The sequence below is a fragment of the Clytia hemisphaerica genome, unplaced genomic scaffold (assembly GCF_902728285.1).
Source record: "Clytia hemisphaerica strain Z4C2 unplaced genomic scaffold, Clytia hemisphaerica genome assembly, whole genome shotgun sequence".
NCBI classification, from domain to species: Eukaryota; Metazoa; Cnidaria; class Hydrozoa; order Leptothecata; family Clytiidae; genus Clytia; species Clytia hemisphaerica.
Genome location: NW_027103741.1, coordinates 671,650 through 688,568, shown reverse-complemented (window position 1 = coordinate 688,568; position 16,919 = coordinate 671,650). Strand labels below are relative to the sequence as shown.

Below are 16,919 nucleotides of genomic sequence, written 5' to 3'. Positions count from 1 at the left end.
CATCATCTGGCAGGTGGCCAGGTGGCAAAATTTGGTGTTACTGTTTAAAATTAAGTTTTAAACCCTCTAAGGATCATCTGTGCCAAATTTCATGCTTTAATCACCATCTGAAGTATTTTTGCGTTTTTATGTGCTACCTGACCTCACTATCATTCAGAATAATAGAGGTAATTATTTTTACAACTCACACTTTCTTGATCACATTAATTGATAATCTTGTTAGATGTTTTGTTTCGAGAGTCCTTGCAATAGTTTATGGCTCAACTTTGGAGAAGGAATGTTTGTACAGAATCATAGAATTTTGTTCATAACAGTTATTTGGGGTGTCGGAATTAGACAAGTCTGTCAGATTTATAGGCAACTCTGTCGGATTTAGGACCACTCACGGTATTTATGAGAAATCCTTCCACTAATCCATTCATTCCTACCTGATGCCTGCATGTCGTTGATGAAAACTAATTCATATCTTATTCACACAAGGTGGACTAGATAACAGTTAGTGGAAGTACTTTGATTTGTGAAGCATCTTTACGTCACATACCGTGAAGTAGGGTAACTTGCATCAGTGGAGGCTAACATGCATGGCCCTCAAATGAATGACCTGTCTGGTCCTTAAAATACAAATTTAAAACCAAAACAAAAATGGTAGAGTAAAGCTGTGCGAAACTTTTTGACAAATAACGAGATTGCTCACAGGAATTTTTTGACCCGCATTCCGAGCGATCGTGTTTAATCGCCCGCGCGTGTACCCTCTGTGAATTCTGTCTACTGTTGAGAATCGGCGATCGGCTCCCGCATGTTGGAAATGATCTAAAATCATTTGTTTAAGAAGTTAATACCTTGACAGGGTAAATGAAATTATACAGGTCTTGGCAAATAAAGATATGATATCTTTTATCATTGTTCACGGTTTACTACATCTTGAGTGGCCGAGTGGACAAGGCGGAGAGCTGGGAAGTTTGTGAAAGTCATTTTCGAGAGTTCGAATCCTATACGGTGCGTTGGAGTTTGTGTTATTTTGTCAGCATTGACCAAACTTTTTCTGGTTTTATTTTTTTCAGAACCACAAGTGAAAAGAAAAGCAGCTAAAAAATGATGACAGGTCTAAAAAATGATTGACAGGTGCGGGTTTGCTCGCGCGGGTTAAAAATTCTCGTGAGCAATCTCGTTATTTATCAGAATGTGCTGCGAGCGAAGCTGCGTACCGGCGTACCGTAACTTGGTCTAATGTCAACATCCCTCCTCTAATTTGGACACCCTTTTTATCAGCTGAAATTGATAGAAAGGTTGAAACTGTTTTTCTTTGCTTAGTGGCCAGAGAGGTTTGGTTTCAGTTATAAAAAGAAAGTCGTTATTGTGAACTTTAGACATATGCTTAAATGTGCCAATCTGTGCATTTCATGTATCTATGCCTCAATTGCTCACAGTTAAGAGCCATTTTTTTTAAATCTTCAGAATAAAGAAAGTGTGATACCTCACCCTCTTAGATTTTGCTGAAATTTGGACCAAATGATCACAGTATCACATATCTCTATCAGTCTAATCTTAAACTCCTATATCAGGATTAGAAACCAGGCTAGTCTATCTTTCCCTTTACAACAATACAATGCTGACAAGTTGACACAACACATCGTAATGACAAGTAATCCCTGTGAGAGAAGTATATATCGAAATCTTCAACCAAAAAAACGAAAGTGGTCTCTTCTACTGATTGCTTCCAGGTGCTCCTTTGCTCCAAATTTCCACCAATGAGATTGCTGCATTTCTTATGGCCCTTCTTTTTGGCACCCTTGGCCTCTCAGGTCTTGCACGACGGGGGGCTGTAAAATCTCAGCCTTCATATATTTGTTTCAATCTGTGATCCTAAGGCTTAAGTTTTTTCCCATCTTCAATTTACTGAAGAAAGCGGGAATTAGATGCAAGAGTTAGATTGTCAACAAAGTGCCGTAAAAAATCATTGAATAAAAAAAGAACTTTAAATCTTAAATATTTTCATTTTTAAGAATTGGTGCAAAAAAGTGAAACATGTAAAAGTTTCATTTTTTATTGGTTGAATTGAAATAGGGGATTTGGAAAACTTTCTATGTTTGTTTTTTTGCACAAACCCCTGAAACTATGGACGAGCACCCCGTTGCTAAGATGGCTGGAAATCGAATGTGAAACCACTGAAAATGAAAGTAAATAAAATTGGCCCGGACTCCAAGTCCCGTAATCTTTATATAGGAGTTTAAGCATAGACTGTCTATATTAAGTGTACACTAACAGGCTTACTTGTTGATTCTTAAATAACAAAGCAGCATTAGTAAAAAAACGATGCTTTTTAAATCATTTGGACAAGAAATATTGGACAGTCTAAAGCTAATCACGACACTTGGCATAGTGTTGTTGGCTACCGTCAACTGCTCTAACTTGGGACGACTGGTCAGATCTTGGGGCGGTTGATTTCTTGACTGTATTTTCACTTACTGTTAAATCTCTTTGACAACAAGTTTGTTTTGATACTTCAACGGAGTTCAACCAAACGTATTTCTAAAGCATTTTGAAAGTACATAATTTGAAGAAGTAAGAGAAGAGAAAAGTGAACCCTCCAAACTATTCGGAATGGGCCCTATCCCTGGATAGATACCTACCCTAGGATAGAGAATTTACCACGCTTACCAGACACTGCTAACCCTGTGGCGGGATATAAAACTTGAGACGTTTGTAACGATTGACAGGTTCAAACTATTGAATTGAAAAGTAAATAATGACAAGGATTGACTATTTGAAAATTTGAAAATTGAAATTATAAGATACTTAAACTGAAATGACGTAAATGAAAACTGAGAAAAATGTGATTGAACAAACAGAAAATGAGCAAATGAGACGCACAAAGAAAAAATGACACATGAACTCGCAAGAAAATAGCACACTGAGAATTCAACAGAAAAAGAAATATTGATAAAACCATGTGTCATTGAAGTCTATGAATAAATTTTTACAAAGTGTTTTTGATAAATATGATAAATAAATAAAATCTTACCAAGTTAGCCCAAATGAATATCCCTGAATGAGCTTGAAAATTTGGTTGAAATTTAATTGAAAATTGATGAAATTGAAAGTTGAAATTTGTTGAAGTTGAAAATTCATTGATGTTGAAATTTTGTATACGAACCCATCTCCTCGCACTTCTCTCTCATAGAGAATGATAAAAAAAACTTGGATTGGAAATCAGAAAAAGTGAATCGGATTTATGAGTCTCTCAAATACCCGAGAGACTTTGAATAATGACGTAATCTATTTATAAGTAATTAGCTAAAGTATAATTTTTTTTTATTGCACGATTTTTTATGTGATAATTAAATAAAAACAATCAAACGAAATAACTTTTTCATTAAATGATCGCGTTACACTGGCCCAACCAGGATGCAAAAGTTATTTTGTAGCTGAATACACACTATTCAGATCATCCACCAAATCATGTTCATCTGTTTGATGAATGACTATCAGTTCTCTGACAGCACGTGTTGTTTCACGAAACGATTTCTCATTAGCATTTTTGTAAAGAACAGTCACTTTACGAATTTTGTTATCATTACCGTGATGCGTTTCTTTGACGATTCCGTATTGGTAAGTGGAAGAAATAGCAGAATCATTCTTTGCGAAAAGAACAATATCGTCGACGGCGATATCACGATCTTGGACGAACCATTTTGGTTGGTGCATCAACTTTGGTACATGGTTGATGAGCCATTGATCAAACCAAGCGTTGTAGATTGCAGTGTTTGAGTCGAGTATTTTGGAGAAGCTTTTCGTAACTTCTAACGGACCAGCCGGACTACGATCATTGTTTCGTCCTAACTTCAATCGATTTGGCGTGATAAGGTCCATGGTATCGAAATTGGACACAATACCATTGAGTGCGAGAGGCAAATCGTTGATTGAATTAGCGACTTCTGAGCAGATAGTTTCCCATTGGATGACTGATAACCGATGCCCAGAAAACGACTTTTCGATTGATGATTTCACCTCACGAATCTTTCTCTCGACCTTTCCATTGTAATTGTGACCTCCAACTGGACAAAGTTCGAAGTCGACCAAAACGTCGACGTGAAGACGATGTTGTAGATCGTTGAAACTGATTTTGGTGTCTTGGAAGCCTTTGATGATTTGACTTCCTCGATCAACGTACATTGTCTTTGGATACCCATTGTCGCAAGCGAAACGAGTGAACGACATGAGGAACGACGGAGTACTGTAGTCGTCCATCACTTTGATTGACAATGTTGATGTAGAGATGCAGCAATAGAGTGATAACCAGATCTTGATAGTTTTACGTTTGTTGTGGCTTGAATAGGCTTGGAAGGGTCCAGCGAGGTCACATTGTGTGTTATAGAAAGCAGGAGCAATCGTTCTGCAACAACTTGGTGTTTTGCCCATGCTGACTTTGACTTTCGATTTTTCGAGGAAACGACACAATTTGCAAGATGCTTTGACCTTCTTTGCAACTTCGCGTCCTTCAATGATGAATGCCTTCTGGGATGCATAGCGTAACGTAGCTTCGATGCCGGAATGTTTGACGACTTTGTTGTGCCAGTGAACGTCACTCAGGACGGCGTAGGCGATGGGTGAATGTTTGCTGATGATTGGAACGCAGAAGGTCGTTTGATGTAGATCTTTCATCACTTTCGTCATCGGAGTGATCACGTTGATTTCGTCTGTTGGCATGATACGACCAGTATACGTTAGGATGCCGTCAATCTCTGTTGATATGCGTTTGTACTTCTCTTTACTGACGAACTGTTTCACCTCTTCAGTACCCTTGCGCCAGAAGTACGTCTCGGCTTGCTTGAGTTGATCGTCAGTCAGTCGTCCATTTGATTTGAATTCGTAGGTTGGTGCAGATGATTGTTTACGTAGAGCTACTAAAGATCTAAGTAGTTGTAGAAATTTAATGGCTTGAGCAAGTATTCTGATGACCTTTTGAAAACGAAACTTATTTGGGTCAATCAGATATTTGGAGCATGAATAGTGATCTCGAACTTCGGACACAATCTTCATTGATGCCAAGTAAACTTCACGACTGCCTTGAATTGCCTCATTCTTGATTTCACATAAGTCAGTAGAATTGAAATTAATTTGACTTACAGTTTTGGTTGGGAAGGTTGATTTGTCACCCCTGAGCCAGGAGTGCCCATTGATCCATGTTGATTTGCTGCTGATATCGTCTATTGTTGCACCTTTACGAGTTGCGATATCTGCGAGCATGTTGTTTGTGTCGATGTGTTGCCAATCTTCACGAGTTGTGTGTCGAATGATTTCGATTATTCGATTTCGAACGAATGGCTTGAGGGAGATTTCATCATTACTGATCCAGTGTAGAACGATGGTGCTGTCTGTCAATTTGATTGATCCGTTGTGTTTGGACTTCAATGCACGTTTGACGACTTCGGAAGTATGAGTGTTGAGGACAGCTGCTTCGAGTTCAGCTCGAGGTTGAGTTGATGATGACAAAATCTTTGATCGAGCAAATACGAGTTGGCACGAATATTCACCGTTTAAACGTAGTATTCTGGCATAGATAGCAACGGCTGCCATCTCTTTGGTTGCATCACCGAAGTCGATGGTCTCAATCATTAAGTTGGCTGCATCATTAGGCACGATGGTTCTGGCGTATCGAATTGATTTTATCTCTTGAATCATTTCGAAGTTGGATTCCCATATGGCTCTAAGGTTGTCCGGTATGGCATCGTCCCACTTCAAACCACGTTGTACGATGTTGTGGAGATCAATCTTGAGTGACGCAGTGATTGGTGTGATCTTCCCAGTGATGTCGAATAGCTCGTGCACCTTGGATACGCAATGACGCCTTGTGAGGGTGGATGGAACGATACCAACTTTCTCATCTGGTTTCTTTCCTCGTCGTTTCTTGGCGAAGTTTAGTTCGGATACGTCGATCGATACTTCGTCATCTTTAGGATACCAAATCATTCCTCCTACACCGATTGATTTGCCATCTTTGGAGAGTGCTTCTGGAGGATCGCTGCCATTGAAGGTGAAGCCTTTTAATCCGAATCCACCTCTACCGAGTGAGATTTCCATTTGGTCGGCTCTTTCCATGGCGGTTTTGAGATTGTCTTCTCCAGTGATACAGTCGTCGACATAGAGATCGAAGTTGACAATGTGATCGATCTCAGGGAATTCGTTTTTGGATAGTGCTGACGTTTGTCGTATTGCTCGCTCTGCCTGGTTGCCGCTCGACTTAACCCCATAAATCAAGGTTTTGATAACTTTTTCTTCCGGAGGTTGGTTGGGATGAAGATCGTTGTTCCACAAGTATCGTTGGTAGCACCATTGGCTTTGATCGAGTTTGATTGCGTTGTACATTTTGGTTACGTCAGTATGAAATGCGACTTTGTGACAGTACCAGCGAATGAGGATTTCGACAAGTTTATTCATACCGTTGGTGCCCTTTGCGAGAATTGAGTTAAGACTGTAGCCGCTGTTTGTTGGTTGTGATGCGTCGAAAACGACTCGGCAAGGTGTTGTGACGGAGCTTGCTTTCCAAACTGCCCTCCATGGTATAAAGTTTTGAATTGGGCTGTGTGCCAATTGGTTTTGAACGTTGGGATGAAGGTTCCTGATGAAGTCGACGTGGCCAAGTTTTTGGAGCTTAGCCTCAGATTCGATGACGTCACGTTTGTCATTCGGGTAAGAGGATAACTTCTTGACTTGTTGGTCGTACACCTTCTTGGCCTTCATTCGATTTGGATGTAGTCTGATATTGGGATCTTGTGTGAAGGGTAGAGTCGCCACAGTGATCTTCTCGTTTGGTATGACTTCGATTGACTTGTTGATGATATCTTGTTCGATCTCTTCACGAATACTGATGGCTGTTATGGAATCGTTGGTCTTGCAGTTTTCGCAGTCTCGACACTTCATACATCGGTAATTGATGATGCTACCAGCTGTCTCTGCTTCGTCGAATTGGTTTTTGTTGGGTTTTGCACAAAGGAGTGGTACGTCTGGGTTGACACTAAAACCAGACTTGTAAATTGTTAATTGATTTGAAAAGAAAGTATTCTTACCACTTCCTTTGAATTGCTGTTCGATCATTGAGAATATTTCGTGTGGTCCTCCAATTATACCACGACTGCCATCTGGATTTTTGAACAATGATTTGTAAATGGTGAGTCCTGAAGGCATTTGGAAGATCACCTTGGGGTGGTATCGTAGGTATCGTATGCCAATCATAAAGTCGACGTCACCTCCGACAGATGATGGAAGCTTTGGTAAAGTTGACGGATTCCCTCCACTCCGACGAAATGCATCATGGATATCATCTTTGACTTGACAGTCGAGAGGGTAATTTGGAAATGTTGAAGTGATCTTCTTGAGAGCGACACCGGTGAGTGTCACATTTGAGCCGTCAAAGGTTGGTAGATCGATACTGTAGATGCCCTTGGATGACAGTGTTGATACGTCGCCAACACCACCAAGCTTGATAGGTCCCTTTTCTTGAAGTCGGGCTCTCGATTCCAATTGATCGATCGCGTGGTCACGTACAACAAAATCGCTGCACCCAGAATCGTAGAAGATCAGGTAAGATTTTGAGTTGATGATGATTTGTTGAAGCTGATATATACCTGAAGCTGAGTCGTCATTTTGTGGACGGATTGGAAAAGATTGAAACGTGTAGTAGTTCGATATCGTTTTTGAAAATTCTGGGATGTTGGGTCGTTTGACAATGCATCGCGATTTGAATTGTTCCAGTACTTCTTGGTTGCCGGGATCTGACTTGTGGTCGTTGCAAACGAGAATGTGCTTCTTCATTGTGTACTTCTCGTGGCTCGGATGTTGACATGTGAAGACCTTTTGACATTTGCCTTCACGATGTTTTCCTGTAGTGGCTTGAGCTCCTGGAAATAAGCACTGATAGCAAAGGTTTTTACGTTTGAGTTCTGCAAAACGATTTGAAGGTGTCATTTCGACGAACTTTTTGCACACAAAGTATTGAATCAATTTTGTGCCCTGTGGACCAGAAGTCAATATATGATCGGACGAATCACAAATAAAACATTTCGATTGGTCAGGAGGGGATGAAGTAGGATCACTCACCTCTGTATCAGTATAATGTGAACGTGGTTGTTTCGGTGGTTGTTTTGGAGGTTCGTTGGTTTGCTTTTTGATCAACATCTTTTGTTGCTGAATCTTCATCTCTGATTCAAGGAAAATGATGAGTCTCTTCCATTCAGCTTTGGGGGATAACGTTTCGTTTGAAATCTGTGTCAACCAACGAGATAATCTAGCATCTCCGATCAGCGAGTAGATTTTGTTGATACCACCTCCATAGTAGAGGAACTGCTCGATCTTGTGTGTTTCTGCAGTTGTCGATAACTCTTTGAGGAGATTGACCATCTTGTTGAGGGCGTTGGCTGTGGATTCAGGATCTTTCATCCGATAGAGAGGATCGAGATTGGCCAGTCGGTTGAGTTTTTGGTTGAGTAGTATCATAACGTCACCATATGTTGATTTAAGGCGTGACCAAATCTCGTCAATGTCGGTGAGCATCTTGACGACACCTAAAGCTGGTTCTTGTAGGTAATTATTCTTTAGAAGATCTCCTAACAAATGTTTTGGTGTTGATTTCTCGTGGACCTTACTGAAATTGTCTTTGAAAGTATAAATGTCTATGACGTCATCGTAGCCACTAAATTTGCTAATTTCGATATTAAGTTTGGCAGCTGAGAAGAGCTTTTGTTTGTAGACATCACGATCTCCAAGAGAAGAGGTTAAGTGTTCGACAAAATTTGACTTTGTTGTAATTAATAGTTCATACCTCTCTCCTAATGTTTTAATTTCCAATAAGGTTTCAGGAGTTGAAACTGGTTTTTCTAGCAGAATAGATTGATATTTCTTGGCAATTCTGTCGATTTGGTTATCTCTGCTGGCAAGACTGGATTTGATCTGGATAAGCTCTTCATCGGTGAGATTGGATGTATTCTGTTCGAATTCTTTGATAAGGTCGTTGACTGTTCGTGTAGTGTCCTTGATGGAGAAGAGTAGAGCGTCTTTCTTACCATCGTTTTGTTGTTGAATCTTTGTGTCCACGATTTGTCTGAGTTTTGCTCTGGAGTCTTTGATTTTACGTACATAATCTCTGATTGATTGAAGAGATGCTTTTGTCGAGACGAGAAGCTCGTGTTCTGGGTTTTCGGCATGGATTGCGTTCTCGTTTTCTCTGAGGAGCAAACGTAGCCCCATCAGTTGTTGAATAGATTCATCTATGTCGGTCAACGTGGAGGTTGGATTCTCCTCAATGACATCGGTGACCTCTTGAATGGCGATTTTCGTTGAATTGATTATTTCGACGGACATATTAACTGTCCTGTTGGTGGTTCGTATTGACGTTTGATTTGGTTTGATTACACGTTTCCCAGTTGAGTGGAGAATTTGATAGTCGATCCTTGGAACGTTTCGAAGATTTCTTGACATGTAATCGACGAATTAATTTGATGAATGATCGACTACTTGTTTGAATGTGGCGGGATATAAAACTTGAGACGTTTGTAACGATTGACAGGTTCAAACTATTGAATTGAAAAGTAAATAATGACAAGGATTGACTATTTGAAAATTTGAAAATTGAAATTATAAAATACTTAAACTGAAATGACGCAAATGAAAACTGAGAAAAATGTGATTGAACAAACTGAAAATGAGCAAAGTGAGACGCACAAAGAAAAAATGACACATGAACTCGCAAGAAAATAGCACACTGAGAATTCAACAGAAAAAGAAATATTGATAAAACCATGTGTCATTGAAGTCTATAAATAAATTTTTACAAAGTGTTTTTGATAAATATGATAAATAAATAAAATCTTACCAAGTTAGCCCAAATGAATATCCCTGAATGAGCTTGAAAATTGGTTGAAATTTAATTGAAAATTGATGAAATTGAAAGTTGAAATTTGTTGAAGTTGAAAATTCATTGATGTTGAAATTTTGTATACGAACCCATCTCCTCGCACTTCTCTCTCATAGAGAATGATAAAAAACTTGGATTGGAAATCAGAAAAAGTGAATCGGATTTATGAGTCTCTCAAATACCCGAGAGACTTTGAATAATGACGTAATCTATTTATAAGTAATTAGATAAAGTATAATTTTTTTATTGCACGATTTTTCATGTGATAATTAAATAAAAACAATCAAACGAAATAACTTTTTCATTCAATGATCGCGTTACAAGGACATGGCTTCTTCACAATCGAGAAAGACACATCTGGACTCATTTCATACTTTTTAATCTCTAGTTTGTAGTTTTTCTGACTTTTTGGAACTTTGTGAGTTATTTTCTATGTTTTACAACTGTTTGAATGATTTTCCGAAAGATCGCCACCGGTGGGATTTGAACTCACTAAATGCAAAGTTCTGATGATCAGAAACCTCAACGCTCTAACCACTGCGCCAAGGATTCATGCCAGGAGAGTGTTTCTGATGGCTATTTATATTGTACAAACTATAAACCAGACTATATTAAGAGAAAATCACAAAAGAGTGTTTGTTTCGAGCTCCAACCCTGACCCTAACTAATAATAACCCAATTCCTAGTCAATCTGATACCCAACCACACCCATTCCCAACCCATGGCTCAGACTGGGGTTCTAGGTCTCCCCGCCAAATTTAGGTCCCCCCTGAGAACAAGGTCCCCCCAGCCTGATAAAATTTTAGGTCCCAGTATAGGGGAAAAATTTCATGGCATTCACAAAGCTCTATTTACATGTGTGTGCACTTTTAGAGAATGCAATAGAATGTCTTCATTTTTGCATTTTAAGGATCAGATCACACTTTGCATGAAAACGTCATGAAGGTTTAGAGAAATTAAAAACCAACAGTAAAGAAAAATATTTAGGAAGTGTTATTTAGCCCCCAGAGTTATACATAAACTAATGCAGGTCCCCCCCCAAGATAGAGCTCCCCCCGCCTGTCGGGAAAAGCATGCAGCTGCCACATCTTATATGGCAAATTTTAGGTGTAGCTCCGGGGGGGGGGGGGGGGTGCGAGCCATGCAATCCTAATAGGTTGTCTGCAGGTCCTGACACTATTCCTGCATGCCGGATCCGAAAAATATATTGTGTCTTTCGCTTTTATGAAGAAGCCATCATTGCGAAAATGGTCCCGAAAAAAGACGTTTATTGAATGATACCAACCAATCGAACTACAATGAACCTATCAAACTATAATCGAATCGCAATGGAATATAACAATATATCAATCGGACAGTCATCTAACTTCACCGTCATTTCTTGGTTTGATTACTGTCCGATATGTGGTCCAGTAATCGAACAGTTTGATTGAATCCCCTGGACTAAGATATTAGGAAAAACAATGAATACAATGAATGAATAGGATGTGTGAACATTTGGCGGCAAAGGGATAAAAATTATGGAACATGTCTTGGGAGGAAAAAAAAAATAAACAAAAAAATTATTTTGGGGCTATGGTAGTCCCCTTCATTGAATTGACTGATTCTATTCAAGCTAAACCGGTTACCGGTTTTTTTAAATACAACAAATTGGTTGGTGCAGTCTATGCTTAAACTCCTATATCAAGATCACAGGATTTGGAGTGCGGGTCGGTTTTACTTTCGTTTTCAGTGGTTTCACTTAGCACTAAGCAAAAAGCTCGCCCCAGCTGTTGCAAAAACTACTTAAAGCACTATAGCTCTCAATTAACAAAATTGTCAATTTTGAAAGTAAGATATTCAGAATCTATTTAAAATTTTGCTTTCAATGATATATAACATCACAGGGTTTTGTGAATGTGCTGGACAGATATTGGTTCTTGAAAGGTCAATAAATGGCCCATTTTGGTCCAAAATTTGATGAAACAGTGAAAATCACAATGAATAATATATTTTCTCATCTTATTTCAACATGTTGTCATCAAAATTGTTATTAAATCCTCCCTAAGGCCCTAAAGCATGTATTTTCCAAGATCAAAAATCATATACTGAAAAATTAGCACTGTTTTAAAAAAATGGACATTTTTGGAAAACAATTGGAATGAAACATTTTTGAAAAAAAAAATCTGTTACTATTTTTCCCTTGAATATTTCTAAGGTATGATGACTAAGTCTAAAATTAAAGTTTGATAGCTAAATAGCATCAGATGACTTGTTTGAACATGTCATATAAATATCAAGTTGATTGATGAACAAGTTTTGGAGAAAAAATTCTGCTCTGTTCAATTTTTTTCTGTCATGGCGCAACAAAATTTTAGACCCCCAAAAAACTCCATTGGACATCTGAAATGACTTAATTTCTTCAGTAACTTACAAATTATCAATATTTTAAAAAACATTTGGTAAGGTAAACTACTTTGTAGCCTTTATATGCCCATTTTGTAAAAATCTTGATTTTTGTTAACTTTCCAGGGATTTTAGCCCAGAAATCGGAAATTTTGTCATAACTTTTCAATGGAGCATGTTCCTGCTCTGATTTTTTCACAAATTATTCATGAAATGATATCCTTTATGTCCATATAATTATAAATTTTTTTGACTTTCTGAAAACTTCATTTTTTGCCATTTTCAGACTTTTTGGGACAAGCTTTTTGCTTATTGCTACTTTTGATTTCAAGCCAACATCTTAGCAACGGGTTGCTCGCACATAGTTACAGGGGTTTGTGCAAAAAAACAAACATAGAAAATTATCCAAATCCTCTATTTCAATTACAGCAATAAAAAATGAAACTTTTCCATGTTTAACTTTTTTGCACCAATTCTTCAAAATGAAAATATTTAAGAGTTAAAGTTCTTCTTTTATTCAATGATTTTTTATGGCAGTTTTTTGACAATCTAACTCTCGCATCAAATTCCCGCTTTCTTCAGAGAATTGAAGATGAGAAAAAACCTAAGCCTTAGGATAACGAACGAAGGGTGAAATTTTACAGCCGCCCGTCGTCCGGTGGTGCAAGGCATCGAGAGGCTACGGGTGCCAAAAAGAAGGGCCGTGTGAGATGCGGCAACCTCATTGGTGGTAATTTGATAAACAGCTGCGAAGGAGCGCCTAGCCTGGGGATCCATGCTATGATTTTTTATTCTATGGGCTGAGAGTTTGAATTTCCCAAATGCTAATAACGGTTGAAAACATAGCCAATCAAATTTTGTGAAATTTGGTTTTTATTTTAGTAAGTGAGGCAGCCTAGAGAAATGTTAAATTTTGTTTCCGGGGGGGGGGGGGGTACTACCCTTGTCGACTGACGGGGGCACTACCCTTGTCGACTGACGGGGGCACTACCCTTGTCGACCGACGGGGGTGCTCCGCTGAGGTTCGAAAAATGGACCCTACGTGGGACTCAAAATTTGCGAAAAAAGTGACCCTGAATGGGACTGAAATTCCAAAATTTTCTCAAATTTTCTACTTTTTTCCCAAATTTTCCAAAAAAAGGCACCCTACGAGGGACTGATTTTTCTGTTTTGGTGTTTTTGCGACCCTACCTGGGACTCGTGGAGGTTAAAAAAGATACCGTAACCAGCGGAGCATCCCCGTAACCCATCTTGCCCTAGTACCCCCCGAGTTTTGTTTTCCCGCAAATTCGTCACATTATGTCTCGATAGCCTCATTCCTACAGAACTTACCCTTAGAGGCAATCGAGCAAGAACAATAGAAAAAATCTTTATTTGGCTCTGTAGAAAAATTGCCAAAATAGAAACTCACTTAAATTCACAATACTGATTCTTTACCCTAACACGAAACTTTTCTATTTTGTAAATCTTTTTTACAATTCCCCATACGTAAAATATAGAGTACTTTTGTTTTCCCCAAAAACTTACGAGGGAAAAATGTTAAGACCGTGTGTTGTCCTAGCAGACTTTCCCAGCATAACTTATTTGTGTGATGTCATAATGTTATTGTTCTCTTTCTCAGATTATTACTGACGGCATTTCAATCGCTTACGGGATTGGACAATGGTTGACAACAGATCGTGACGTATAACAATTTGATGACGCGCAACGAATGAAAGTTAATTTTGGGTGGCTTGATAACACTCGTAATTTCTTTAATTTTCTAGTGTATCTTGTTTTTTGGTTTTAGAAGAAGGATTTTACGGTAGAAAATAAGGTTTTATACTATTATTTTTAAATTTGATATTTTAAATGCCTATTTTAAAGAAAAATTCGTAAGTGGGCGGAAAAATAAAAACACCTTTGTTTTGAACGCCTGATTGCCAAAATCTCGGGATTCTGGGACTTCTTTTGAGACTGGGGTTAGACATGAAAACAAAGAACTAAGTAGAATCGACTTTTTCAAACTTTAAATACAATGTAAAGTATTTTTGTAATCAAAAATTATATTTAACAAATATATTGAAAAGTAATAATTTGTTATATAAAGCAAAGAAATCTTCATTTATTGACCGCCGCCCTCTCATTGCATAATTTCTCTGAGAAATCGAAAGTAATTTCATTTGACTTATTATGTTTGAGAGCTTGGATATTGGGAAGCTGCAAGAATAAAGGTAAACAAATTACAGTCTTTTTTCTGAAAGAAGAATTAACTTTTTGCTGTGAGGACAGCGCTAAATTCGAATTTCCCATTGTGAACTTTTTCAGGCAGAAACCTGCCTCCCTGGTCATACCCTTCCTGTATACATCAGATTATAAAAATACAGGACGGGTCTCCTGTCTAAGGAGCACCAGGAGGAAGCAATCAGTAGAAGAAGAGACCACTTTTGTTTTTGTTGTAGATTTCCATATAAACTTCTCTCACAGGGATTACTTGTCAATGTGTTGTATCAACTTCTTAGCATTGTATTGATTTAAAGGGACAGATAAAAGAGGTACGACGATCCTAGTTTCTAATCCTGATATAGGAGTTTAAGCTTACTGCTGTGTGTCATCCTAAAATTATCCGCTAAAGGAAGCTTCTCAGGGTCAAAAGTGAGATAGAAATGATGAAAAGATCAACATAAATCTCACCAAGCCTTCGATCATCACATGCTCAATCTTTTCAAGTGTTTCTGTTTTGTTTTCCTTTTCCATTTTATAATATTTGTATTGCAACCTTTTTGAAATTCAGAGTTGGTCTTGCCACCACCACGTTTGGAATGCAAATGATAATGTTCATAGCTTGAAATCACAGCGTGGCTGTCTATTTTGCCGAACAAAATTCTATTTGTCCTTTTCTGAAAATTTACCGTTCTTTCTTTTATCATAAATTTTGAAAATGGCAATCAAAACATAAACAAACATGGCGGCATAAAATGGATCAAAAGACGATCATCGAAAAACTAAATCTATGGTTTGTAATGTTTATGGACAGGACCGAATTTTTCCATCAATTTTTGAATATCAAACTCCATTTTTCTAAGTGTAAATATATTTCTGTGTGGATATAGTTCTTAGATCAGAATTAGGCCTGGAAGTTAGGGAAATCATCCAGGATCCTGCCATTTTATATTATAAGCCAGCACAAAAACCAAATGACACTTGTAAACTTCACAGGTGTTTGCCACAAGCAAAAAATGGAAATACGGAAGAGGCACAATTTCCGCATTCAAATGCCCTCAAATGAATGACCTGGCTGGTCATTAAAATATAACTACGCAGCTTGTTTTGATTTAACTTTGTATTTTAATTAAGTAATGACCAGCCAGGTCGGTCTTTCATTTGAGGGCAATGCATGTTAGCCTCCACTGATGCAAGTTACCCAGCCAGGTCATTCATTTGAGGGCTATGCATGCTAGCCTCCACTGATGCAAGTTACCCAATCTCACGGTAAAAGATCAAAGAGAAAAGCTTAAGTGGGAAAAAATGATTGTTCGCCATCCAATAGACCAATTCACTGTGATGTCATTATGTTTTGGTTTGTCTTGTTTAGTCTAGCGAAATTGCATTAAAATACAGGATAATGGAGACAAATGCCCCCAATTTTGCCCCCAAACTTTGTCTCTTAACCTTTGTTCTCAAGCTGAAAATCTAAAACAAAAGTGAGACTTAGCGAGATCACAAAAACAAACCAAACCAAGTGAGAGCGGTTTTCATAGTTTTCCTAAGACTCCCCGGATTGGGTAACATGAAGAAATAGAAGAAAAACAAAAAATTCACCCCCTGGAAAATTTTGATTGTTTTATTTTGTTTACAGTAATTGCAAATGTTTGTGAAAGCGCCAAAGAAAATATTTCATTAACCAATCACGGCGATATTGATTGTTTTATTTTGTCCAATCAAAAAATTGCCGTACTATTGTTTAAAATGAAGTTTCCAATCAAATGAAGGTAAAGGGCAGTTAGTCACACTAGGAAATTAAGCTTTCAGAAAAAACAACATCAGTCATCTACAGGATACATTTCAACAACAAGGATGAGAGTTACCTGAATCAAGTTTGCAAGACAATATTAATTAAAACTTGAAAGTTGGAAACAAAATAAACCGTGCAACAGCCAAAATCAACCAACCAAAATTTGTCATTCAATTCCCGAGACAGCGCTTCGATTTTTAAGGCCTTGTTTATACGCTAAAGTAAAAACAATTCCGCACATGTAAATGGGTCATTGCTGAGGTCCGGCAAAATTTCCGGGAGATAGCCTATCCGGCGGTGCGCGGATCTAGGTGGGTTCCGCCTCCCCCGTAGATCTTTTTCTTGGGAAGTTGATCTTCAAATTAGTTTTCAAGGTTGGCTTGGCTCAAATTTTTTCATCTATGGCTCAAATTTTAGGCAATTTCTCAAAGTTTTTGAAAATGTTAATTTCATTAAAAAGCGCCGGGTTATTTTTTCACGAACCCCTTTAGAAGTTTTGCGGCGCATTTTTTTGCTTGAGAGTCAAGTAAACGATATAGCGCTTTCGCAGCATTAATCATTGATACGCATTTTGGCGGGACGCTAGTGTGACTAACTGAAGGGCTTTCATCCAATCAGAAAGGATTCTTT

The 16,919-nt window shown here is 38.2% G+C and overlaps 1 protein-coding gene across 1 annotated transcript; it reads right to left on the bottom strand.

The window, feature by feature from the left end:
* Window positions 1–3,385: 3,385 nt before the first annotated feature.
* LOC136805237 (uncharacterized) lies at window positions 3,386–10,228 on the bottom strand. Its single transcript, XM_067061817.1, has 2 exons — window positions 9,869–10,228; window positions 3,386–9,569 (listed from the first exon to the last, which is right to left on the bottom strand). Exon 2 carries the CDS (start codon window positions 9,472–9,474, stop codon window positions 3,415–3,417), a length of 6,060 nt encoding a protein of 2,019 aa, XP_066917918.1. The 5' UTR covers window positions 9,475–9,569; window positions 9,869–10,228; the 3' UTR covers window positions 3,386–3,414.
* Between the last annotated feature and the right edge of the window lie 6,691 nt (window positions 10,229–16,919).

Coding starts and splice junctions, on each gene's coding strand:
- LOC136805237 (XM_067061817.1), bottom strand. CDS start 9,474: ATGTCAAGAAATCTTCGAAACGTTCCAAGGATCGACTATCAAATTCTC.